The sequence below is a fragment of the Thunnus thynnus genome, chromosome 19 (assembly GCF_963924715.1).
Source record: "Thunnus thynnus chromosome 19, fThuThy2.1, whole genome shotgun sequence".
NCBI lineage: Eukaryota > Metazoa > Chordata > Actinopteri > Scombriformes > Scombridae > Thunnus > Thunnus thynnus.
The window spans coordinates 14302861-14330517 of NC_089535.1; the positions used below are offsets into that span (position 1 = coordinate 14302861).

At 38.8% G+C, this 27657-nt stretch overlaps 1 protein-coding gene across 2 annotated transcripts; it reads left to right on the plus strand.

Moving 5' to 3' along the window:
• The first annotated feature begins 696 nt into the window (after positions 1-696).
• fubp3 (far upstream element (FUSE) binding protein 3) lies at positions 697-26398 on the plus strand. 2 transcript variants are annotated; one of them, XM_067573726.1, is made up of 19 exons: positions 697-846; positions 7420-7531; positions 10396-10429; positions 11041-11090; positions 11240-11311; positions 12693-12750; positions 13007-13169; positions 15159-15257; positions 15456-15560; positions 15679-15781; positions 16638-16738; positions 17442-17571; positions 21687-21847; positions 22144-22217; positions 22348-22424; positions 23443-23499; positions 23772-23822; positions 23966-24093; positions 24934-26398. In XM_067573726.1, exons 1-19 carry the CDS (start codon positions 751-753, stop codon positions 24940-24942), a joined length of 1680 nt encoding a protein of 559 aa, XP_067429827.1. In that variant the 5' UTR covers positions 697-750; the 3' UTR covers positions 24943-26398. The 2 variants fall into 2 exon arrangements, with proteins under 2 accessions (XP_067429827.1, XP_067429829.1); XM_067573728.1 differs by having other exon boundaries at positions 10399-10429.
• The last annotated feature ends 1259 nt before the right edge of the window (positions 26399-27657 follow it).

A 27657-nucleotide genomic window follows, 5' to 3' on the forward strand; every position in this document is an offset into this window, starting at 1 on the left:
GAAACTGGCTCTCATGAGGAAGACCAAGAGGAACCTCTGTTGCAGAGGAGAAGTTCATTGAAGTTACCAACCTCAGCTTCCTGATGACACTTTTTTGCTTACTACATATAGCATGTGTTATTTTATAGTTTTGATATCTTCAGTATTGTTCTACAATGTAGAGATTTGAAAACAATAAATAAAGAAAAACCCTTGAATGAGTAGGTGCGTCCAGACCTTTGACTGTATACATAATATGCACACACACTGTATATAAGTATTGTATATATATATAATATATACACTGTATATTGAGTTAATTATAATGCAGTACTGCAGAGATGTGCATGTATGTAGACTATTTTGATATATCAACCAAATAAATTTCAAGCAGTATATATATATATATATATATATATATATATATATATATATATATATATATATATATATATATATATATATATATATAATCATGTGTTTAGTATGCTGTCATATATAAACTTCATTTCTTAATCAGTTCATCAAAAAGTACAAAGTTTATAGGGAATCTTAGTCTTCAGATATTATTATTATTATAAATAAGTTTCATATTTGTAATTATCCTTTCCTGTGTTTCATGAAGGTGTTTTTCTTGCCTCTAGATATACATGACATGTGGTCTGAGATCAACTCGCGAGATCATGTGGCTCGCGGAGCTTTGGCTTGGCACGTGTGCTGTTCTTTTTTTTTTTTTTTTTTTTTAAGTGTGGCTCTCAGCTGCCGAGGCGGATGATGATGATGGCGGAGCTGGTTCAGGGACAGGCCTCGGTGGCTCAGCCCGGAACGAAAGATGACTTCGCAGACACGATACGCCGGGTCCGACAGGTAAAACTGCTCTCCGGCGAAGACGAGCGCGACGCTTTCGGGCCACCTAAAAACGTGTTTGCATGCGGAGCGGCGCAGGACTTTGGGTCGGAGCCCCTTACTACAAAACAGTCCTCATGCAGCTAGCAAGCTAAATAACCGAGCTGAGCGGACAGATTAGAGTTTAAAGGCGACAGAAGACGCTTTAACTATCAGTGTCAAAACTGTCCAAACCGACCGGACAAGCCGCGCCTGACGCACGACACGAAGGCCTCTTATAAATGTCCAAGTTTGTGCAACTTTAGTAAGTTAACTCGACACACTGCAACCTGTTGTCAAGTACACAGAAGTTGCAGTTAGCTTAGCTTGCTAACTTACTAACACAAGTTTGATAGCTTGCAGCTTGACTCACGACGTTTCTAAACCCAACATGTCAGTTTTAGACACCGAACAACCACGCTGTCAGAAAAAGTTAGCTTGCTAGTTTTGAAGTTAGCTTTAAACAAAAGCTAGTTGTTGCTCCAGTTAAAGAGACGCGTGTTCAGTGACCACTTGCAGCATTGATGTTTAAATCCCTCTTATTTCCCCTCTACAACCCAACAAGAAGCTTGTGTGTATATAAAACCGTGAAGCTTGTCTTGCTCTAAATATTAATACAAGCTAGTGTAGCTAGTGTTAGCTTGCTGCTAGCATGTGTGGTACTATCTGTCCTACCAGGCAGCGTTGGAGGAGTTTAGGCCATGTAATGTAACGTCATCTGTGCAAATAAGCCCCCTCCACTCCTCCTGTTGAGCACACTTGGATTTTTCCATTGCAGCCTGGAAAATACCTTTTAAAATATATAATTTTAATACAACCTACATTTCACTGCTCACCTCTTTAACCTATAGTTCTTTGTATGTAAGTAGGCGACCATTAATAGAAGATTAGTGCCCTAAATAACTGCAGGTAGTAGTGTGTAACTTGGACTTTAGTCATACAGCTACTACTTTAGCCTCCCCTGTGTAGATTATAGCCCAGGCATGAGTACATAGTGTACACACGCACCTTATTAATCATAAGTTTTATGAATTTTAAAAAAGGAGTTACAGTCTTTAATGGACATTATTATAGGTCTAAAACTCTTTTTTTTTTAAGATTTCAGCAATAAAACTATACCTGGCAAAAGTTAGCTTAAACATCTATGTGGCTCTGTAGAGGGAGCTGTAAGATGTTGGCACTCCTTGTTTTTTCCTGGTTAAACACTTATTTTATGAACCAGCTATAAATCCACAAAATAAAGTTAATGTGAAGTTGAACAGAAGAGTCATAAAGCTACTAGTTTAGCCTCCGCTGTGTAGATTATAACCCAGGTGTAAGTACATAGTGTACATGTGTATGTTTTTAATCAGAAGTTGTATGAGTTTTAAAAAGAAGCTGGTGTATAATGCACATTTATCATAAGTCTAAACCATTTCTAGGGCTGTAACTAATGATTATTTTCATTATTGACAAATCTATTTGTTGTTTATTCTATAAAATGCTGAAAAACAGTGAAACATGTTGATCACTGTTCCCCAAAGCCCAAGAACGACGTCCTTAAGTGTCTCGTTTTGTCCCGAGCAACAATCCACAACCTAAAGATATTCAGTTTGTCATAGACGACTAAAGAAACCAGAAAATATTCACATTCGAGTCAGAATCATACTTTTCTTTAAAAAAAAAAAAAGACTCTAAATGATTAATCGATTATCAAAATAGTTAAAGATTAATTTAATCATTGTCAGCTAATTGACTAATCGTTGCAGCTCTAAACGTTTCTTGTACAGGTACATTTTGTCTAATTTTGAATACACCCACATAAACACATGACATGGCAAGTACATGTGCCATCAATGTGTGTCATGATACCTTCAAAGCCCCCCATTAATCCTCCTCTCCTCCTCTACTTTCTCGTCTGTGTGCTCACACCTTGTTCACAACATATCAGATTCGCCAAAACAAAAAGCTGCCACCCGAGGAGGAAAATTTCACATCAGCCTCTTAACAATAACTGCAAGTAGGATAGTCTTGGTTATGAATTGCAGAAGGCTGTAGACACTGACCTCAATAGCCAGAGATAAACATCAGAATGAATCACATAACGCAGGGTGCAAAATTAACTTTTTGTCCACCGGCCAAAAGGCGAGTGAATGTTCAAGTTTTACCAACCACTCAGTAGATTAACATCCTGTCTTTTGGTTGGTGAGTGAAGCAAATCTACCAGAGTATATTTTACCAGCGTTTGGCCGGTGGCTGCTGCTAATCTTGTGCCCTGATCACTTATGCTTATAAAAGGCAAATCATATCTGCCACATTTAGTTTATGGCTGATGTGGGCGTTCAATGAGTTCACATGTATGTGCCACCTTACAGAAAAGAGAAGTCTTACTATTGTTTTGCGTGTAATCATATGACTTCGTTGTGGCATTAGTCTGAGAGATGGGAAGTGGAGGCCTTGTTCTAAAGCTTCTTTACACTTGTGTGTGTGTGCGTGAGTGCGCGCGTGTGTGTGTGTGGTGTTAGTTTCCACAGATGCAGTTATAGCAGTCACCTGCTTCTCCGAGCTCGGGGAGCAGCCGCTGACTGACATTTAAATCTTTAAGCTGCGAGAGCTGAAATTGTGTAGCAACACATTTCATGTTAACTGCTCTGCTTTTTTTTTTTTTTTTTTTCATTAAACAAATATCAGCGCAAACAAAATTAAAGCACAGTCATGTTAAAGTCCATTAACTCACTAGTCTAATTCACCAGATGTTGACCTCTGCAGTCGGCCTCTCATTGGATAATTATTCCAACCCGCCTCTTGCTGCTTCTGATTTGTCACCGTTTTCATATTGAATCTCACAGAAGCACTAAACGTACCCATCTATAACCTAAAACTTCAACAGAACCATTAACATTAATATCATAATCAGTAAACTAGTTAAAATAGAAAACATTTCTTATAAAATACAAAAACCTCTGAGTATAAGTGATGAAAGGTGTAAAGTTAGAATCATGAATGGTGTAGATCACTGACAAAATAAGTCATTTCATAGCGCCCAATGGACAACATGTTCTGGCTCTAAATATAAACTTTACATACCTTTGTTGTCATGTGACCACGTCACATGATTTAATTTCTGTCTTTAGACAAATCAGATATTTTAGTCCATACTGAAGACTTAAAAGTATGAAACCTGACTGACTGCAGTTACTATCCAAGGTATATTTCTTAACATATTAGCTCAGCAACGGTAGCATTCAATAAGTGAGTCTGTCTTGGAGACCAGTCCAGTCCACGGTGGTGTTTACCCAGAGGCCTCAGTAAACATCGAGGGGTTTCTACTGTAGGATGGACAGTTTGTACCAGACAGTTTGCCATAAAAACCACCAGGCTGCAAGACAGAAAACTCCAGCAGACTCACTGCTGCTGCCGCCTCTGTAGCATGTACTGTATGACTGGGTGCATGCACGTGCATGTTTGAGTATGTGTGGTACGTTCAGATAAATCAGCATCTGACAGAGTAAATTCGGGTTTCATATTTTTGTTAGGTGCTTTGATCCACTGAGTTTGTGTGGAGACTTGATTTATATTTACACTCAGTATCGTTTAAAAAAAACAAATTTCTGTTTAGTATTAGTGACCCACAACAACCATAATTAAATTCACTACACTAAACTGTCTAATGGTCTCCACAGTTGTGTTTCCAAGTAGTTTTTTTAAAGATCTCCCTCAGTGAAACACCTGAACACTTCTTTTTTGAATATCTTTTGACCTCTTTTCAGTTTGCAAACAACAACAAAAAGACAATGAAACAAGTATGAAATAGTGAAACAGTCACATAATAGATGGAAACCAGCAGTCATTCCCAAGCTGCTGTGTTTCTCATAAAATCAGCAACTTCTCTTTAATTTTACAGTCCCACAGTTCCCAACGCTTACTGAGCAGGCTTTGCATCATCATTTTGTAAAAGCTCTGGTTTCCCCGTACACAGAAACACAGAGCCAGCGTTTTTTAAGATTTATCCACTGTGGAGACTGTTTTGGAAAAGCTCAGTTTTGGGGTGTGAAACCACCGTTTCAATGCGGATTGTGGCCTTAAGAGAAAAGTGATGTTTTTAAAGGATAAGGCTAACGATTCTCTATACTTTTCTTACTGTCAACAAATATCATCCTACGTACAAGTGTTTTGTGTGTGTGTGTATATATATATCCAAAGCCTAATATCTTATTTTTCTGTGCTATAGACCTCCCAAGTAGATAAATTCATTGTTGGTTCGGCTCAGTCTGTACATGAGATTTGTTGACAATAAGAGAAATATAGAAAATCCCTAGTGCTCCTTCACACTGAGCTGCATCTGTGGTAACGCATGCACATACTGCACAGATAATAATAGCGTTTATAATTTTAAAAAGAAGTAAATAAGCGTAAATTAAGTCAAGATGCAGTAAAACTATGATCAACGGCAGCCTCTGACTTAAAAAAAAATAAAACGAGAACTTATTTTGTGAACAAATATAGGGTACTGAAACTCAGCATGTCAACAGAAATACTGTCAAAATATAGCGACACCCATACTGTTGTAGAGACAGCTGATAAAATAGGCAGGCATTTGATATGATACTTCTCATGTATCTGTGCAGCTGTAGTGAAACAAAACTAGGAGAGCATTTTATTGAGTGTTGACTTCATCTACAATGCTTTTTCATGTTTCCCCGACGCACGTAGCTGCAGCGACTCTACACCTGCTTCCTTTTCTACCTCCGTTATTTCCATTGCACCCCTCTCACTTCCACTGGTGGGCTCTGAAGTAGATAATCATCCCTGAAGGTGATGGAAGACTCTAATTGCAGTCACTATATTTTTATATTGTGAAAAAAAAAAAAAAAAAAAAAAAAATTCCAGTCAGGCACAGATGTCAATTTAGTGCAATTTTCTGAAATGCTATACTTTTGTGTGGAAGGAGAGGTGGCAGATTAACAGGGAGTGGAAAATTCAGTTGGCGCTCTCATGCAGTGTAATTGAAGATTTAAATGTCCATCACTGCAGAACACTTTAGATCGACAAGTGACTGATTTCGAAAATAGACAGATTGGTTTTTAGCTAAGCTGTAATGCAAGTAAGTGCGTTCTTGTTTTAGCTGTACGCGGGGGTTGGACAGTTTCCATCGCTGTAAGAGAAACATACAGAAATGTGCGGCAGATGAGGCCAGAAATGTACAAACCAGTGACCGTTCCCTGAAGGAGTCTGACTTTGTTCTGTAAGCCTTTGCTAAACTTTTAATAGCACTTTGTTCTTACATAAAATGACCAGGGATGGGTGTCCAATAGAGCTGCAATGATTAGTTGAATAATCGATTAGTCGATGGACAAGAAATTAATCGCCAACTATCATTTGCACTCATTTTTTAAGAAAATACTAAAATTCTCTGGCTCCAGCTTCTTAAATGTAACTATGTTCTGGTTTTTTTTAGTCCTTTTATGATAGTAAATTGAATATCTTTGGGTTGTGGATTGTTGCTCAGGACAAAAGACATTTGAGGACGTCATTCTTGGGCTTTGGGAAACCGTGATCCACAGGTTTTGCTATTTACTGACACTTTATAGATCAAACAACACAGATTGGGAGAGGAAAAAGACATTTTTGACCCAACAATTAATCGAGAAAATAATCAGCAGATTAATTGATAATGAAAATAATCGTTAGTTGCAGTCCTTGTGTCGAGCCTCAATACATGTTTGGTACAAACTGAGATGTGTCTGTTTTTAAAAACTGATAATCAGCAAAATCTGACAAATTAATGTGTAATCACATTTTGTATTCTTGTTTACTTGTTCTTTCATCGGATAGTTCCTGATTTAAATTTAAGTGTAGACTGTTTTATTTAATCAAGGTTCCTGTTTCTGTTCCTGCTTGTGTTTAGACCACGTCCAGAATTTGAGAACTTTGGCCTCTTTTGTTAAAAACATGTTTGTATTTCTCAAGTATATTAAAAGATAGTGTTGGTACAAAAACTCAGGTGTCGTATATTAGTATATGAAAACATGTCAAATGATACCGGGCTCATATTTAGTTATTTTATGGTTTAACTATGTAGATAAAAACCATTCAATTAGGCCATTAAATCTGTGCTCAGCAGAACATTGTGACATTTTGAAATTCTGATGGTAATATGTGATTTGGCTCCCCCTTATCTTTCTCCTTCTGTCTACCTTTGCACACCTACAGTTACATGCCCTCCTACTTCTTCTACAAACAGGATCAACAGCCTACACTGCTTAAGGCAACCGTCATACCTTCATCACAAATCCAGTCTGTTGGGATATTGCTGTGTGCTGCAATGATTTGTCTCTGTACTAGCACATAAATGACAGTCTATACAAGAACTGTAGCAGACTACTTCATGTCTCTGTTAAGGCCCGACTCCACAGAAAACTTAATGCTTTAGTTGGCAAAAAGAAAAGGGGATGTGTCACTTATCATGAAAGGTTACGCAAGATCAATTCTTGGAAAGGTATGTTTTCAAAAAGAATATCTCACAAATCCACTTTTCAACTTTTTACCATCTGTTGTACTGTGATGTGTCTCCAGATGGCAGCCAAGATGGGAGGAGACCAGATGCCCAACATGAACAATTCCTCTCCAGTCTTAGACCCCTCCCTGTACGGCTTTGGAGGCCAAAAACGTTCACTAGACAATGGAGGTAAGTCTCCAGTAGACACACATACATAACGCTCGTGCATGTCCGCACAGAGTGAATATTATATTAACATTCACAAGCACTTTTGTCTGATACAAGCGTTGGTCCTGCATTACATGAATGTAGACATTTTCATTAAAACATCATCCTGCTTCATAACAGCTCTAAATGTTTATCGCTGTCACTGTAGAAAGGAGATGCTCTAAGTGGCTGTCTGCCTCTTCAATGTGAGCGTGTTTGTGTACCTTTTTATGTCAGGTTTTGCTCCAACCACCCTATAAAGTTTAGCCTGACAGTCAGACTGAAATGCCATTTTGTGTCACTTCATTATTCAGTCTGACATGTCGCGTGTTCTGATGGGGAGGGGGTTGTTATTTTGCTCTAACCAGTCAGCAGTGAGTGAGGAATCGGTCTCGTCATTTTTCAGATTACACAGAGTCTGATGAAAATACAGACAGCTGTGACAATTGTTGATTTTTTTTTTTTTTTTTTTTTGTGGAAAATCACATTTTTCTGGCTGAGACAAGTGAATCTACCTACAAAGCTCTGAGCCCTGTTTCCCAAAAGCATCTCGAGGCTCAAGATGATCGTAAAACTCATCTTACAAACCTTCTTAAGCTTAAGAGGTGTTTCCCCAAAAGCATCATAACTGAAGATGCACTTTGAAAGGCTCGTAGATTAATGAGTGATTCCTACCCACTCGCAGGAGACTAAGAGCTTCTGAAGAAGTTCCACAACTTACAACTAATGTTTTATTTAAGTTTTTTTTTGTTTGTTTGTTTTAATACATGTCTATACTTCTACAAGTTCCGATTGATGTAAAATGAGTGATGTTAATGTTTTTAAATTAGAAAATAAAGCTAAGACACGCGCACACAAATGAATTCATCAATTGATCTGCTAGTTTGTCTTGTCATCATCCTCTCCCTCTTCTTGCATAATATATTCTTCATCTCTGGCTGAAATGCCACTTCCACCGGTGTATATATAGCTGGTATATTTTCAGATTATGTATCTTTTTCTTTCTATTTATGACGCTTACATAAAGCAGGTCTAATACAAAAAACTATGACAATTAATTACTGAGTACAACATATATTATCATTCTCATCCCTCAAAGTATGAATCCAGTTTGGATTAAAGATGACTTGTCGTGTAAACAAAGTTACCAAAACGCATTGCGTGCGTCCTTGAGGCTTAACGAACACGTTGAATGCATTTCTGGCATTTACAAACATTTTGAAACCTGGATTGTTTACATTCTTGTTAACCTGCCAGCAGTCCACCAGTTGATCTATGTATCAGCTTATGTGTCAAGTCTCACATTTTAACTGTAACTGTGATGTGAAAACATCAGATTTCCACACAGTAAATAAAATAAAGTGTGCGTCCAGGTCATTGTCGCGAGAGTGAAAACTCTCCTGCCTGACTGCTGACAGCGATGTCAGTGGAAGAGTCAGTCACACTGGACGGCAGTAGAAGAGGCTGTACTAGCGTCTGGTTCAAAAGTAGTTTAGTCGACTTGCAGAGAGTCGCACTGTCCTCTGTTTCCATTACCGTTCTCCATTTTGACAAGACGAGTATGAGTTTTTCTGTCTACAATGATGAAAAAGCTAAAAAAGCCCCACTAAAAGCATCACTTTATACCGCTACCAGTGGTCAAGAACTCATCAAGGTACCTTTTTCTTTAAGCTCAACGTTATCTTTAGACTACGAGGATAATAAACCTGAAAAAGAAGCTTTTTAAACATTTACCTTTCCTCCCTGTGAATCTCCTCCTCATCAGTAGTGATGACAGCGGCTCAATTTCTTCACTTGATGAACTGATGAAAAACCTCATAATTGGATTTTCATTATTTATGATTCTGTGTAGTTGTTGCGAAACTAATGCGAGCACCACAGATGGAGGTGAAAGGAAATGGTAGAGGATGGTCGAGGAAACACTGTCATCTGTGACGTGAGAGTCATGGTTTTGTATTTTTTGTGTGGAGTATTAAGTATCTGACACTACAGTGTGGTGAAAAAGTGTCATCCTCTCTCGCTGTGCATCGCACACAAAACAAAGGTTTGATCCATTTCATATCCATGAAGTGGAAACACTAGTCATTTATCCCGTCGTCCTCTTGTCACAGTTGTTTGTATGATAGTTCAGCCCTGAATGCATGGATAGATAAATTATATGCAATTCTGGTTCAGGTTGGTTTGACGCACTGTTATTGTTTGCAACAATTCGTCCTCAGTTTTCCTCATTCAAGGTTGTACATCACGAGCAAGATAACAGTTTTAGTAGGCTCTCAGCGTTTAATTATCAAATGTACAAGTACGCTCAAGGCTTTCACATTTTAGTCTCGTCCTTGTGTGAATTCAGTGCTCCTCCTTTTTTATATTCATAGCTGTTCCATTCTCCAGCGTTAACCCCAGTGCATTGCCACAAGAAGTGCAAACAACCATAAAATTGATTGAACCTGCTAGATATCAACTCAGGTGTTTACGTCCATGGCAGCACATCCTCCAGTGACCCTGCAGGACCCTTGCTCGGTGCTACCTGTCAAAATTCAATTCTGGACCAGCAGCCACTGACCCGGCTGCTGCCTCTTTCATTCTGAGAAGCTCTGATTGAAACACTCACTCATACACTCGCAGGACTGATTTCCATGCCGGTGAAAGCCCCCCGCTGAGAGGGGGTCAGACACAAACACGAAGGACTGGCAGGACCATATCCATCTGCTCCCGTCCCCTCTGGCCCTCACTCATTCTTTCTGGCTATCACATGAGCAGATTTTTTTTTAAAAGCAATTTATTTTTAAGCATGATCGCAGATTATTTCTTGTTTTTTAATTGGTTTGCTTTCCTCTCCATTCTCTCAGTAGGGAACCACCTTGGTGCAATGGTACATCAAAGGTGAGCAGAGCATCCTCAAATTATTTCTGATTCTGGTCATTTTAATGCACAGTTGGATGTATCCCTAGTTTTTATTCTGTGTCTCAGTTAAGTACTTTTAAGATTACGGCCTTATTTTCTTTCTCCGTGTTACCAAAATAGGCATCAGATATAATCACACACTCACTAGTGGTGAATTTGGGTTGAGTTTTTGCTTCTTTCCTTCAATTATGGCCACAATTAACAATTTATTTTTCATTTGCTGATTATTTTCTTAATCAATGTTGTTTATAGCTTCACAGTGCACAAGACATTTTTCAAATTGTCTGACCAACTGTCCCAAACCCAAATATATTGAGTTAACTATCAAGGAAAACAATGAAAAAGTGGAAAATCTTCACATCTAAGAAACTGGAACCATCAAATTTTTGGCGTTTTTTGCCTTTTAAAAGTCACTTGATCAATTATTAAAATAGTTGCAAAATAATTTTTCCCGTAAAGTAACTGTTTTAGCTTTATTGTCTTTATATACACGTTTGTTTAGAGAAGGAGTGATCTAGTCTTAGATGGCTCTTGATATTATTTTTTTTCTGGTCAGCCAGAGTTATTGATCATCTTATAATCTCTCACAGGGCTCTTACGACAGAAGACTTCAAAGTGCCTGATAAAATGGTGGGATTCAGTAAGTAGCCCTTGAGTTCATTATAGTCAGTACTAATGTTTGACATGTAATCATCAGTATTGACGTTCTACTCAGTTTTTGGGTCACTGCATGGGGGCTCCATCTAAATTCAAAAAGGTTTAAAACTGGTATTTTCTCTCCTGACATAGTCATTGGAAAAGGAGGAGAGCAGATTTCAAGAATTCAGCTGGAATCAGGTTGTAAGATCCAAATTGCTTCAGGTAAGTTAAACACATTATCTTAGCGCACCTCTTGCTCGCTTGATTTTTGGATATATGCAAAACTTTTTTGAGACCTGAAACCTTTACAGCCATGAACCATAAACTGAAAATGCAGCTGCAGTAGAATCTAAGGTGCTTAAATATGGCCCATAGTCATCCTCATATGCAGTAACTCTAGAAATGGTTACCATTGGTCATAATGATTTCCAGAAGTTTCATGACTAATGACTTTAATAACTTTCCCCTCTCAAAAGTAATATCAGTGAATTCTTACAGAGTAATTTGGCTCACCAAATCTCAGTTTTGGGTCAACTACGCGTATGTCATACAGTCCCTCCAGGAAATTGTGACTTTTGCGATCACAAATGCGAGAACGTGTGGGAACGTGGTTCAGTTGACAAGAGCTTTGCTTGCTTGTTGTGCTACGTATCACAACCTCTTGACTTTGTATTAAAGTTCTTTTGAAAAATTTACAGTGTAGTACAAAGTCAAGAGGTTATGATATATATCACAACAAGCTAGCGAAGCTCTCTAAACTGAACCACATTCCTGTGCATGCGCAGTGACATCAGGTCTACGGCACAGAGGAATACAATAATATCAGCAAAAAAAATGAAGATACTCTGTGCACGGCAATGCGTCTCTCCTGGGTGCCCAAGGCAAATAACAGAAAATCAAAAAAGTATATCAGCGCACACCAGGATACAAGGATAGACACTGTTTTATTAGGGGATTAAAAAACATGAGCCAACTACACATTTTGCACATTGCTTCATCTCTTGATTTTTGACAATAATATCAGGCTTTGGATACACGTAATATGTGTAAGTAGGATCAGATTTGTTGACAATATGAAAAATATAGAAAATTGCGAGCCACACGACGCACACAAGCACATACTTCAGCCTGCAGAACCACCAGCTCCCAAGTGTACTTTACAAATATTTACACACATGCATTTCCTGACAAACAAATTATTAGAGCATAGAAAAAAACAAAGTGAAAAGGGTTTGGCCTCGTACTGCACCTAGTAGGTGTAGCCTTTGGCAGAGTGCTTGCATTCTCAACTGTACAGTGTTGTAGATAAGAGACAACGCTTTGTTACCAGTCTGGTAACTGTGATATTTATTTGGAAGTTGCACAAGTCTGGTAACAGCTGCAGGTTCCTTGTAGTTTGTGTGTTGAAAATGGTCTTTTAAAATAATCAATGTCTTATGGAAAGAAACAAATCTAGAAAAAACATAACATTTTGAATTTAAACTGTTAAACATTACCCTTCATAAAATAAAATGTTGCCATCTTAACAGCATATTTCCTGCAGTGAAGTTTGTCGGATACATTTGGCAAGTTCAGTATCTCTAATTGTCTGTTGTTGTTACAGACAGTGGAGGCATGTTGGACAGGCCCTGCACGCTGACTGGGAGCCCAGAGAACATTGAGTAAGTCTCAGCTCTCAACTTTGTTCAGTTTTCAGTAAATCTGTCAGAGCATTAGGAAAGTGTGCCCTATTGTTGTGACACAGAGGGCACGAACTCCGATCTCTTTTCACGTCGTCTCTTAATCAGTCACTGAATCACCTGAACACCCCTTTTCACATTTGACAAAGAATAATGTGACACAGCAAAGTGTTTTTGTTTTGGGATCTGTAACTGTGGTGATAAATGTCTCGTCTTGGTCTCGCTCCACCTCCACCAGGCAGGCCAAGAGGCTGTTGAGTGAGATTGTGGAGCAGTGTCGATATGGTCCAGGCTTCCACTGCGAGATGGATGGCAACGGCGCCATCCAACAGATCCTTATCCCCGCCAACAAAGTCGGCCTGGTCATCGGCAAGGGAGGAGAAACCATCAAACAACTGCAGGTGTGGTAGCAGGCTGCACTTTCACCAAAATTTCCCCTTTGACAACCTTGTTGGACATGCAGACTGCTGAGGAACGGGTTTAATCACATCCAGTTAACCCAGTTAGTCATTGTACTGAAACCATCCTTTTGAACTACATACACACTTCTTTATTCAACTTGCACAAAGGTGAGCTTCATAACACAAGTTCTGTTGGTAATAATAGCGTTTTACTCACCAAAGAAAATGGTGAGATTCGAGAACGCGGCAACGTTTGTGTTTGTGGCTTTTAAAAAAAAAAAAAAAAAAAAAGCATGAGAGGTCAGATGATCATACAGGTTGTAAATAAACTCCCAGGTTAGTAGAAAACAAAGGAGCGGTAGAATTACAATCCAGACTGTCCTTCCTAAAAATCCACCACAACAACTACAACTTTTTTCCACAATACTTGCAGTAGTTGTGCACACTCATGTTTTTCCTTTTTGTAATAAAGCATAATTAGCATTAAAATGGGTGCACTCACTTTATTTTTACTTCCAAACAAAGTGGTAGCTACTCTAGCAACATTTCTATCTTGTTTACAACCTAATTGTAATAATTGCCTGAACAGTTATTTTTGTTACTTTGGTGATAACAAAGTTTCATAACAAAAAGCAGCGATGGCCTGAGCTAGGAAAATGAATGAACATAAAGTTGTAGTTTTCCTTTTCCACCACAGCAGCATTTTAATTTTACTCAATACCTTAAACCACAAAATATATGAAGAAAATTGCAGCGATATGCATTGATGTGCATGTGGTAAAATTTGGACCAGGAAGTAAATTTCTTACACTGTAGAAGTTTCTTTCAAATTTCACATTTTGCCTTATAAGAAAGTTTACAGTACAGATACAAACCGGAAACATGGTCCCTGGCTGAAACTGGAACCGAGACATTGTACTTACTGTATATGGTTTGCATTTTAGACCACTAAGTCTCTAGGACTGGGTTATCTGTTTGTTAAATGTTCATTTAGTCTGCACCTCCAGCAAAGGTGGTTAAGTTGAATTGACAATCTAATATTTTGTGTAGCAGTCCCTTTGACCAATCTCTACAATGACGCTATCTCCACAGTGCAAAAAATAATTATTTTAACAGTTGTAAAATGCATCATCTGAAGCTAATATGAGTCTTCAGCAGTGCTGGAGCAGGTATCTGCTTGCTGGCAGTTGAGTGTGTTTATTGTTGGTGCTGTATCCAAGCACCAAACCCACACACATCCCTTTGCGGGTAGAGGAAATTTTGCACTAAAAAGACTTTAACCTGCTGAAGCCTCATACTAGCTTTAGCTGAACTTAATAATGCATCTTTATACAGAAGGACTATGGATTTAGTTTTCTTAAAGTTTAGTCGCTCCACAGATGTATCACTTCATGGCCAGTACAGAGAGGAGGGATGATTAAAGCAACCAGTAACTATTTCAATTAACATATGGCATGTGTGTATTGTCCTGATTGTTTTCTAGTCTATGAATAAGAATATAAGACACCCTGTAACGTGTATAAGGCCCCTTCCTGCATCTCATAGTACCTTCCAGTGTGTTATATCACTTGTCCAAATGAAATTATTCAATTTCTTCTTAGAACGTTGCTGTTTAGCGCACCGACTGTCTAAAGAGCATAATTTAATATTCACTGACTGATAATTATTTTTGCATGATCAAAATCCTCTACATCAGTTTATGACTAGTTTTTATTCTATATCAAATGGCAGAAATGTTCCTTACAATTATTTTCATGATGGTTTGATTTGCTAAACATTTCAGATTCTTGAAATAACTTTTCACATCCTGCAGCTCTACACCTCTTTGCACAGGTCACCATATTACATCCAGAATAAAAAAAAACAAAAAACAAAAACCCTCTTTTGAGCCGTGGCAGAATTTCCACCTTTTCAGAGTGAATACGCATTTGGGCCCCCAGGTAACTCTTGGATGTGTGTTTCTGCTTCTGTGTGATTGTACCCCTGCAGGAGAGAACAGGAGTGCAGATGATAATGATTCAGGATGACCCCATGCCCACCGGAGCAGACAAGCCCCTGAGAATCACTGGGGATCCCCACAAAGTGCAGGTCGGTCTTAAAGAACTCGGTGTGTGCTGCTATTTTTCCAGTTTACACTCAATTTTACACATTTTATGCCTCCAGTGTTCCACTCAAAACATTTGAAAATCTCTTTGTTTTTATTGACCAGGCCTTTTTGTAATGCTCGATTTCATTTTATTTTTATTTTTTTAAGATTTTTGTGCCTTTCTCTGTTTTCCTTTTTAGCAAGCCCGTGAACTTGTGGTGAAGCTCATCCGAGACAAGGACCAAGGAGACTTCAGGTCTGGCAGGGCAGACTTTGGATCCAAAATGGGGGGAAGCAGTCTGGATGTAAGAGCCTCTCCTTTTTTTAAATACTGGAAAGCCAAGTTGATGCTGATGTATTTATTAAGATAAAAGAACTTTTTGTAATCTTTTCTGAATTTCTCTCCTCGCCCTCATTGTCCAGGTGGTTGTGCCCAGATTCGCTGTCGGCATCATCATCGGCAGGAACGGAGAGATGATCAAGAAGATTCAGAATGATGCTGGGGTCAGGATCCAGTTCAAACAAGGTAAGAAACAAAAACAAGACCGAATGTTAGCGATCAACTAAAGTTAGAGCCGCAGCGATCAACAGAAAATTAATCTGTTTTGATAATCAAATAATTGTTTAAGCAAGAATACCAAACAATTACTGGTTTCAGCTTCTCAGATGTGAGGATTTGAAGCTTTTTTTGCACAATAGGAAACTCAATATCTTTGGGTTTTGGTCTTTTCCTCAGACAAAAAGACATTTTTACATTTGAGTCACCTTTGACTCAAGATAATAGAAAATAATCAGCAGATTTATCATTATTGACAATAATTATTAGTTGAAGCCCTAAACTAAAGTAGAAAATTGAAAACTCATAATGTTAATAAGAATTTCAAATCAATAACTGCATTTATTACAGTTACTGGCAGCATTTTGCAGCTCAGTTTGTAGTGAAACTGACGGGTCACCAGGGAGTCATCCTGTTAATGTTGAAACACTGTATTGGTGCACAAAAGTCAGATTGTGTGTGTGTGTGTGTGTGTGTGTGTGTGTGTGTGTGTGTGTGTGTGGTTGGTTTGACAGTAAGAATACATTTAGACAGACTTTCTCATCTGGTCTGTCTTGGTGGGAATCCGAGTACTTAACGGCTGATATAAAATGTAGAGTGAATGAGCTTCAGGCAAAAGTGGGACAAAGGGATTTTTATTCCAGTTTGAGCATCCAAAAGGAAATTTCTCCTACTTATTAACTTGAGCTTTGAAATCCAAATCTGCTACTAAAGTTCTAAAAATATCACCAAGCTTTTGCTCCTTTTTATAGCACTTGACAATAAATATGTATGTGATCGTAGGGCAGTTAAAGAACTTTTGTGTCCCTTGTATTTTGTCGTCCAGATGACGGAGTCAGTCCTGACCGTGTTGCCCAGGTGATGGGCCAGCCCGACCACTGCCACCACGCGGTCCACCTCATCAACGAACTGGTTCAAACAGCTCAGGTACGTGCTTATTTTCTGTCCCGTCTGTTTACATCTGTCTAGTTTGTTTTAGTTGGAAGACGGAGCAGTGATACATATTGCCAAAACTAATTATGTGGATCATTTATGAGGAAAATAACACAACCCATCATGGTGTTTAATGTTGCAGAAATCAAACTAATGTCAACTTCTTGCAGAGGCTTTAAAAATAAGAACGATGCAGAGTGCAGAGATTAGGTGTTCAGCAAATAAGAAACTCTAAAGTGGAAGCAATTTAGGAAGCAAATACTGCCCACCATTTTTGTTTTTTCTGGACCCTCCCAGTAGAGCTGGGATTAATCAACTGACAGAAAATTAATCACCAACTATTTTGATAATCGATTAATCACTTTGTGTAATTTTTTCAAAAGAAGAAAATACTAAAATTCTCTCGTTCCAGCTTCTTAAATGAATATGAATATTTTATTTATTTATTTATTTATTTATTTATTAAGTCCTCTATGATGGTAAACTGAATCTTTGGGTTATGGCACCTTTTCACCATTTTCTGACACTTTATAGACCAAACAACTAATTAGTTAACCCAAAAAATAATCAACAGATTGATCAATAATTAATAAAATAATTGTCAGTTGCATTCCCACTAAAGTGTCTGTGTTGAGCCAGTGGCTTTATGAGACTCTTAACTGTTTTTTTTTTTGTTTTTTTTGCTCCCTCCCAACAGGAGCGCGATGGGTTTGGGGGAGTAATGGGCCGTCGAGGGCGAAGTGACTGTAACATGGGAGGGCCCGGAGGTCTGCAGGAGGTGACATACGCTGTACCTGCTGACAAGTGCGGCCTGGTGATTGGCAAAGGTAAGGAAAATGTTTTGTATCATGTGTGGTTAATTATTTAAACACTTGTTGATACTGTAAGAACTTCAGTGAACTTTTTTTTGGTAAGTCTTTGTAGCTTTGTTTTGTTTCTAGCGTCTATATAAAAGTCGCTGTGTAGTGTGAATGATTGGTTTTAATCGGTTTTCTCGACGTGAGCAGAGTTCATCAATATGAACAGTTTAAATAAGACTATATCCAACTCAACAGATTGCAATCTCCCTTTTTAATAACTGAACGCCGTTTGGTGTTCTGCCCCTGCTTGAAACTGATGAGGGGTGAGTGACCACCCTCCATTCTCCCTCCAGGCCTCATGTATACAGCACAAGTGGCATTCATTGGCTTCACTAAGGGCTTAATGACGGGGATAATGCGTGTAATGTGACATTAATTGTTAAAGGTGCATAATAACAGCCCTCAATCATGTGGAAGGCTGCCTGGCATCTAATGAGGGTCTTTCAGCCCAATAGAGTGCAGCGAGGGAATGAATAGGAGGAATTAGCTTATTGGCTATTCATGCCCACTCTATTGCCAGCTATTTAAAAGTCATTGACCATTGCATTGGAAGGAGCTGTGTGTGTGTGTGTGTGTGTGTGTGTGTGTGTAGTATGTGTGCATGCATGTCTCCTTGGTGTGTGTGTGTGTGAGTGCAGTGGTGGGCGGGGACGAAGGGGGCCTCTTTACCTAAGATAAAAACATGGCAATAGAAATGTCAAGTGGCTTTTGTGCATGTAGTGGGGCGAGGGAAACAAATAAACCTGGGCGTTGCGTACCCTTCTCTGTGCATTAGCATATGAAGTGAGCCAATATGGTGGAGATGGCGGTGGGTCTGGGTGCTGTCAGCCGTCCCTTAAAGGGTGCTGTGATTAATATCTTTACGATGCCATATGCAGCCCATTGCCCCTCTATTTTGACCCCCAACACACACACACTCTCAACACTTGATGAATAAAGCCACCCACCAACCTGTTCACACTTTATTACAGGCTTGAATTCGGTGCCAGAGACTTAACAAGCGTGCTACAGTTATACTCGTGATTTTTGACCTAAAAAAAATCTAAACTCAAAGTTCACTCGCTAGTTTTTTTTTAGTCTTCCTCAGCAGATGAAGTTTGGTCAGTTGACAGTTGAAATTTGCTTGGTTGAAAGCTCTGGAAAAAGCTTGTAAGATATGTTAAGATTTCTTTGTCAAACTGTTTCCAAGATCATGTATGAACTTTCACGCTTCATCATGATTCAAAATCTAATGTTCCTGAAAGTTAAAATGGACTCAACTCTTCAGTCTACTACCTAAACTTGATTAAACATACGTTTCTCTTGAATATCCAAGTATTCCTGAGACGAGGACGGATTTTTAGCCAAGCAAGTGGCACAGATCTAGTCATGGCAGTGTTGGTCGGTTGGTCCGCCACTCAGATGAAACTGAATATCTCAACAGCGATTTGATGGATTGGTTTAAAATTTTGTACAGATATTCATGGTGCTCAGAGGTTGAATCTCACTGACTTTGATGATCCCCTGACTTTTCCCTCGAGCGCCACCGTGAGATTTGTTTATCACCAAATACCTGCAAAACTAATCCCATTCCCATCCACCTCAGCTGTGTGTTTAGTGCTAATTAACACTTAACACACTCAACTAAGATATTGATCATGGTAAACGTTATACCTACACAGCAGCAGCACATTAGCATTGTCATTGTGAGTGTGTTAGCTCTGACATTACTGACATTAGCATTTAGCTCAAAGCACAGCTGTGCTTAAGTACAGCCTCACAGAGCTGTTTGCATGGCTGTAGACTGAAAAAATGTAAAATGTTATGTTAAAGATCCACCAGACATGTATTAAGACAGTGAAAATACTCTGTTTGGAACAATATTGTGTGTCTGGTTTGACTTTTAAGTATAATTACATGTTAAAATCCTTAAAATGGCATCTACTCCTCCCTCATTAAAAACTCCAGAGTCTGTGAATATGCAAATATATTTCATTTCAAAAGTTTAACTACTTCACAGAATATATCTCCTGCTTAACTCATAAGTCAATTTTCAGTGTATGTGCATCTCATCAATGTTGGATGTAGGCCCGGGCGATAATTCAGTGTTATCCTTTATCAAACTTAAGCAGAATTGTGTTGAGATAATATGATCATATACATTTTGTTTAACAAATTAAGCTGCCAAATAAAGTAAGTTCCAAGTAAACGGAGTACTATAAAAGTGTATAGCTTCAACTGTGTACAACAAAATCAGTACAAGACAGAATTAACACATGAGAGCATATTAAGGATGTAATTAATGATTGTTTTCATTGTTTGCTGATAATTTGCTGATTATTTGGTCTATTGAATGCTAGCAAATAGTCAAAATGTCTGTCACAACATCCCATAGCCTTCACATTTTGTTGTTTTGTCAGGTCAACCGTTCAAAACCCAAATATTTTAACCTTATCTCAGAAGACACACAAAAGCACAAAAAACACACATTTGAGTAGCTGGAACCAGGGGACTAAATATTAACTATCAAAATTGTTACTAATTGGTTTTCTTTTGATCAACAAATTCTTACAGCTCTAGAGCACATAATGAACCTGCCTTGTTAGTCACTCTGATAGATGGTGAGAGTTTTCCAGAAAATTTAATTAATCCTTCAGGGAAAACCTCATTCAGACATAACGCTTGAGAGTGATGTCTATCAGTATTTCATGTTACACATTCTGGTGTTTCCCCTTGAGGTCGGAGAGGTCTCTTTTTTTTTTTTTTTTTTTTTTTTTCTCTCCACACCAGCAGCTAACCAGTCCCTTGGCTTTGCCCTGAATACCGTCACCAGTTGCACTTTTGTATTCCCTCCTTTTCTCCAGCTCACTAAACCAGTCTCATTAATAAGGCCTGTATTATCTGTCCTCACTACAGCCCAGTCCATGAAATGAATAGTCAGGGTCTTCATTGCTCTCTGCTGTCTGACTAGAAGAGCTCATAATGGCTTCATTAAGGCAGAAGTTTCATTTGGTTGACAATGAGTTAATAGCCCATGTGCAGTCTGTTGGCAGCAAGGAATAGGCTACGGGAGGAGGAGAGGTTTTTGATGAGCGTTTTCATTCTGGGGTCAGCCAGGGTCATCCGAGTGTCAGCCACAAGTGAACAAATGTGTAATTGATGTTGGGACAGCCCCGGTGTCCCCCCGGGAAGCACCCTCAGCCTTTTTCGTTCAGATGGGCATTGTGGAGGTGGGGAGGGGGGGGTGGGTGGCGGTTGTATGCCCCCCCCACATCAACCCCCTCCCTGCTCACTCCCTCCTCGCATCACAGAGGACAACACAGAGTCAAGAATGAAAAGGGTAAAAGAGACAAACGATATCCCAGAAGGAGGATACGCTTCAATTTTGGCCCTTTTCTCTTGCCAGCTATGTTTCATTTCTCCCCGCTGGTGTAATTGCTCTCCCCACACGTCGGGAAGCTGGCATCTGATGCAGAGGAGGGGGTGGCGTGCAGGAGATGTCTCCTTTTGTTTCCCGATTTGCATGGATGTTACCATAGAATGGTAGATAAGTGGTGAAGACACATGCCAGTCTTCATAAGGTAGCACTATCACATACGTTTTAGTCAAATGAGTCAACATGATCAGGGTGATGAGAAGTCTGGCCTAAAGGTGAGGTAATGCTCGAAATGAACTAGTTTGTATGACGTCTGAAGACAAAAGTGGTAGCTATAATCAGCTACGCTCTATAGGGGGGTGAAAAGCCAGAGAGAGACGCAGTAATTGTTCAAATGAGGATAACGCCACGTATTTATGGACAGTCTCTCTTTGAAGGCGTTCAGGGTGGTTAGAAGAAAAGTGATTGTGTGAAGAGTGAAAAGAGTTTGAGAGAGAAGTACAAACCCTACTCGCATCACCTCTGCAAAAAGTGGGCATTATTGTTAGATTCTCGGTTTTGGAAAGTTGCAGAAATTGACGGAAGGAAGCCTTCGCAATTCTGACATCAGAAAGGTGTGGGTGGGGGAGGGGGGTTTGAGATCCTGTTCAGCATCCGAATACTTTAAGGAAAATCTTCTCAGCTACATACAAAAATGTAAAAAATGAATAACTTGATGCTCTTCCAGGTGGAGAAACCATCAAGAACATCAAAGAGCAGTCTCGTGCCCACGTGGAGCTACAGAGAAACCCGCCGCCCAACACCGACCCCAACGTGCGCATCTTCTCCATCCGAGGCACCCCTCAGCAGTTGGAAAAGGCTCGCCAGCTGATCGATGAGAGAATTGGGGTAGGTGGTCTGGCTCTGCGTCCCCCCCCCTCCCACCCTCCCCTCTCCAAAACACTATTGTCTGGCCTGATATTCATGAGCGCACATGTCAATGCAGCAAGCTGCTGGGGTGAGCCAGGCTGCTGTGGTCCTGGTGGCCGGCAGGATGTCACCAGAGGTTAAACATGAAGAATCCATCAAATGGACTTAATGGAGTGCATCAGCGCCTGGCCATGCCCTCTGACCTTGCCTGTTGGCTTCCTTTAAACACAAGTGTGGTCTCTCACTCGCCTCCTCTTCCCTTTTCTCTGCTCTAGGGTCCAGGAATGGGGGGCAACAGCAACTTCGGTATGAATCCCTACAACCAAGGACCAACCACTCCTCCCCAACAGTAAGGTTCAATTTTTCTCCTCCCCTCCATTTGATATCATTTTTCATGTATCACTGGTCAAAGTTGTGGTTGATAAGAGATTGTCATGAAGTCAAACTCACGTCAGTTTACGTTTATTTATTTCTTGAAGTGGGCCTCAGACGTTCATGACAGGAGGATGGGGTACAACTTTTCAGATATGGCAGCCTCAAGGCCAACAAGACCACAGTAAGTATTTACATTTAAGCCTGATTTATGTACGATGTGGTCGCTCGATGCTTTTGATAAGTGTCGCTCAACGGAAAGTAAAGAGTCAGGCAACATTTTCAAGTCATGCTTATGCTCGTCTCCATGGTAACCAGATGCTACTCTCCATCCGGCTTGTTTAGTTACATTATATCATCCCGACGGGGACGTTTCAAGTTATCTGAAGTTACAGACCAAAACATCAACTAGGAAGTTTAGTTAAAACTACAATCTCCATGGCGACATTGGTAACACTACCCAATCACATTGCACAACAAAATATGACACTGTCCACGACATAACGGTATTCTGAAATGAAAGGAAAGTGTCAAGTGACACTTCTCTGTCAAAAATACGTCATTTCTGTCAACGACACTTATCAGAAGTGTCGAGCGACCTCCCATTAATCCACCTTAAGGCAGCGCCCTGGTAGCCAGACGGTCACTGTGCATGCCATGTATCCGCACCGTCTCTGGTTTGAATCTGGTAAGGGACCTTCGTTGCATGTCATCTCCTTCTCACCTTGTTTCCTGTTTGCAATAACTGTCCAATTAAGGCAAAAAGTGCCAAGAAAATAAGTATTTGGACTAAGAATGTAAGCTAGGTTTAGGTTTTCTAGATAAAATACTGTTTAAGCCACCTGACAGGATTTAAGTATAAAAACATAAGCAATCAAGAGATCAGTTCCCTCCCCAGCTGGATGATATCTGAGTGAGGTAACAAAAATATGTAAACAGTTTCCTACTCTGAAGTTGTTTTATCGCCCATAATACTGAGTGTCATATTGCTGCAGTATATTTAAAGTCTTCTGCTGGCCAAGATGAGATGGTCACATTCCCTGCGGCTAACCACCTCTTTCCTGTATGGACAGATTTTTAAATTTGATGTTGATGGAAATCATTAGGAAACAGAATTGCAGATGAGAGCAGAAGGCGAAAAGGGGGAAACGCAAAGCCCCACTCTCAGTAACTCTGGCGGTGTTATCTGTGTCTGGTTTCAGGTCACAATGGATCCCAGACGGGCCAGATGGACTGGGAGCAGTATTATAAAAAGCTAGGCAAGTGTCACTCAAGAGACAAAACGAGTTTTTTTTTTTTTTTGTTTTAACGACAATCTCAAGGCACACTTTCTTTTACTATCCTGCTCCACAAAGGTTCAAATTTAATCCTCCTTTACTTATGTACGCTTAAACATTGTTTGTTCATACTCTACACCCAACTTTAGCATAAAACTGTGATCATTAAAACTGGCTTTATAATAAAAATTTAAATTTGTACATTATTAAAGAAAGTCTTCTGATGTTTTAAATGTTTCTTCTGTTGCTTACAGGTCAGCAGAACCAGGCCCAGAGCACTGCTCCCGAATACAACAAAGCTTGGGGTGAGAACTCACACACACAACAGAAACAGATTCATTCCCTGTTTGAAGTCTGTCATCACACCTCAAAGCTGCACATGTGACTCAATTGTCTTCATATTTTTTCCATGCATGGTGTTTTTTTTTTTTCTTTCCTTCCTCTGCAGGCCAGTCAGCTGGTCCTGCATCTCAGCAGACCTCTAATCCTGACTACAACGCCTGGGTTGACTTCTACAGACAGCCAATGGCGTACTTCAACCAGGGCGCACAGCAGACACAAGCCCCGGGCCTTCAGGTGAGAACCAGCCGCCTCAACACAAGTCTCACAGTTTGTTCACAGTACAGATGTTAAAGGACAAAGCTGCTGTTTTTTTCTTATTGTCAACAAATCCCAGAAAAACACTAAAATCAACAACATGTTAGTTTCTCTTCTCAGACTCAATGGTTCATAAAAAGGAGTCACAAATATATATTTACATTTTTCTAAAAGGCTCAGAAATTTCTTAAAACAGCTGGACGCTGTAGTTTTTTAGTAAATGTTTAAACAGAAGTGACAGAAAGTCAATCTACAGCTATTCTATTAATAAATTAATCATTTTGAGTCCAAACATTTTCTGGTTCCAGTTTCTCAAATGTGAGGATTTACTTTCCTTTGTCTTATATGATAGTAAATTTGATTATCTTTTGAGTTTTGACTGTTGATGGAACAAAAAATAATCTATTTTATAGACAAATCAGTGAATCAGTAATGAAAATGGTAATTGTTTTTAGCCCTAAACAGGAGTAAATTGTGCACTGGACTATTTTAGTCGTGTATTGATACACGTTTGTTTCTCTATTTTAGTCACTTTCTGCATTGTTCTGCTGCCTTAAACACTCATTTGCACTGCAGCGTTAGTGTTTACTGTAACGAAGAAACATTTAATTTGTTTTTAATTGTTTTTTAACAATAGGAAATATTTATTAGTAGGGTCAGTTTATTGTTGATTTTGATGTTTTTCTGGTGTTTGTTGACAAGACAAACATTTAAACTCAAATGTCAGATTATTTTTTTTAATGTAAGGCACGGCTGGAAGCAGCTGTGCTGTGTGTAAATATTGTGATCAGTGATTAATAAATTGCTGTCGTCCCACAGGATCATTAGAGAAGACGCCCAGGTTAAAGACTTGAATCACTGAGGATGAAAACAACCCTTTTTTAACAGAGGGTCCTAGATTTGCAACGCCTTGAAGACTTTTTTTCTTAGTGAGAAACACTAGCTGTAGAATGACTTATATGATAAAGTAATATTTCTAAAATCAGGAACATTTATTTGTTACTAAATGCTTATGTACACTGTTATTTTGAATAGACAGTATCTGGGATCCCTTTTTGGACTTGAGAGAGCTGTTTCGTTTTTTTCTATATTTTCCTGTCTTGACTCAGATTGTACCGCCAAAATGAACCCAAGAGTTGTGTAACATTTCAAAAGGCAATATGATCTATTTTTTCTAGTTATGTTGAAAATGAAACCATGATTATGTGCTTAGCAGTCTTGAATACCATTTGTCATATGTCATAAGATGTTTAAAAGAGTGTGTTAAAATGTTTTTCCTTTTACATAATTCAGTGAAATGAAACTGTGATGTTTTGTTACAGGAAATGTATTTTTGTTACAAGGTTAAAAAAAAAAAAAAAAGGATTAATGTCAGCCAGTGGCAATAGTTCTAATTTAATTCCTGTTGTGCATTGTATGCTGTTTTTCATTGTCATTTTATTGTACTCTGGTTTAAAAAGGTGCAATATCTTATTTCACTTTTGAAACAAAGATGGGTTCTCTAATATTTTGACAGACTTTTAACTTGTAGTTTTAAGATGTTTTTTCTTTTTTCAAATGGAAATGTCTCGGATAATTTATTACAATGATCTGATAGGATTTAGGGGGATGTTGCAAATAGCTTTTTTGCCTTTGCTACCTTGTAAAACTATGTATATATGCTCATATATTTGACTGTTAATTTAAAATATATATGTTTCATATATATATATATATACATATATATATATACTTATATATAAAAAAATATTTTTTTTCCTGTGATCACTATTGCAGGAAAATTGTCCCTCTTTTTCTGTTCTGTTTTCATACTGAAAATGTTCAAAGATTGTGAATGTGATTTGAAATTTGATGTTGCATCTTGTTATGAAGAAAAAATAAGAAGTGGTAGATTTTTGTGTATGTTCTGTACCTGAATTATTCAAGACTGCTAAGCCTCTGTAATTCTACCTGTGTAATAATTAATTGTAGTATTTTTATGTTTTAAGTATTATGATCAAAAATCTGTCTTATTTGGTACCTCCCAGTTCACTAACGCCCCACTGAGCCCTCGGTGTGGACTCAGTGGGGCGTTGGACTCAGTCCAATGCTAATAACTTTTTAATTAATTTTTTATTTCTTTGTGTGATCTAATATAAATGATGCATCATTATGGAAAAATGATTCTGGTATTAACGTCATTTCTTAATGAAAAGGGATATAATTTCAAAATGTCTAATTATGGTGTTTGTTTTTTTTTCCTTATGTGTACAGTTAACCATGTATTAAAAACATCCAGACTACCTTTGATGTGTACTGTTAAGCTGATTTTTTTTTGTTTGACATTATAAAGATTTGGATGTAATTTTGTTGTATTTGAAGTGTTAAATATTCTTAGTTTCACGTGTGTGCGTGTGTGTGTGCGTGTGTACTAACAGATAATAGAGAATATATAGGCCAACTGTATGTTTTCATGTTTTATAAGCAGAAAATCTATATTTTCTATAGTCTACTGCCAGTTCTCAAACACAAATAAATTTTCCGCAAGCCTCTCTTGTGGTTGAATTAAATCATCTTTATTAGTTCTCATTGTTAACGGCTACTCTTCTCCTGTTTTAATGTAGTTTCATACTTGCAAGTGCAAAAGATGTTTAATACGTCAAACATCTCTAATCAGAAACCTGATTGATGCCTGTGTAGAAATGATAGAAAATAACTTTCTATACAGTAGAAACGTGTACATTTGTGAATGTATTGTGTCACACATGACTTGAAATACTTTAAAGTGGTGCACATTTATGTTTTCAGGTTACATTTTGTGGAAAGTTTCACTAGAAACCCCTGACTGTCAGGTATTCTTGCTGCCTCACTGTGTGAGTCTGCTTTCAGTTTCAATATCCCGACAACTTTTTGGGAAATCTGAACATTTTTTGAGAAGTTGAACTGGAGGATTAAGTTATATTTCTCTCCAGATGAAAGTAGAACTCACTAAACTTTGAACTAATGCAACTCAGCGGCCTGATGTGACATTTTCTCATGTTTGTTTCGGGGGCATTTTTGGTGCATTTCAGCTATAATGTCTCAAACTTTAAAATTTTAAATCAGAAAAGCTCCTGTCTGTAATCCACACCCATATCTGGATTGCCTTTAAATTGTTCATTTACTCAAACAGGATAATGTTTCATGTGTTGACCATCAAAGACAGAGGTTTTGTTTCCTAGGATACTAAGTTTCAGGTGACGCCTGCTCAGTATTTTTCTCTACATTTCCATCATTTCCTTCCTTGCTCATGTTAACTGTCCACCAGCAGCAGCGGCAGCACGTCGTCTCTCAGGCTCCTGTCCAGTGAGATGTTCCTCTCCACCCCCTCCAGAGCCCCTCCAGCTTTGTCACCGCACATCTTTGCTCTCAGCAGGGAGGCTCCTGCCACGGTAGACCCTGCACGGCCCCATACTGGCCCCTGCATTGATGCCGTGCAGCTGTTTCCAAATCCAGCCCTTGATTTTGATCCTCTTCCTTTTTAACGTGCCGTCCCCGTGGACACTTCTGACCTGGTGGTCCATT

Excerpts from the sequence above, each read along its gene's own strand:
- fubp3 (XM_067573726.1), top strand. The coding sequence starts at position 751 with ATGATGATGATGGCGGAGCTGGTTCAGGGACAGGCCTCGGTGGCTCAG. Across the intron at positions 11,091-11,239 it reads TGATAAAATGGTGGGATTCA|TCATTGGAAAAGGAGGAGAG; the intron begins GTAAGTAGCCCT and ends CTCCTGACATAG. Across the intron at positions 23,500-23,771 it reads GCAGTATTATAAAAAGCTAG|GTCAGCAGAACCAGGCCCAG; the intron begins GCAAGTGTCACT and ends TGTTGCTTACAG.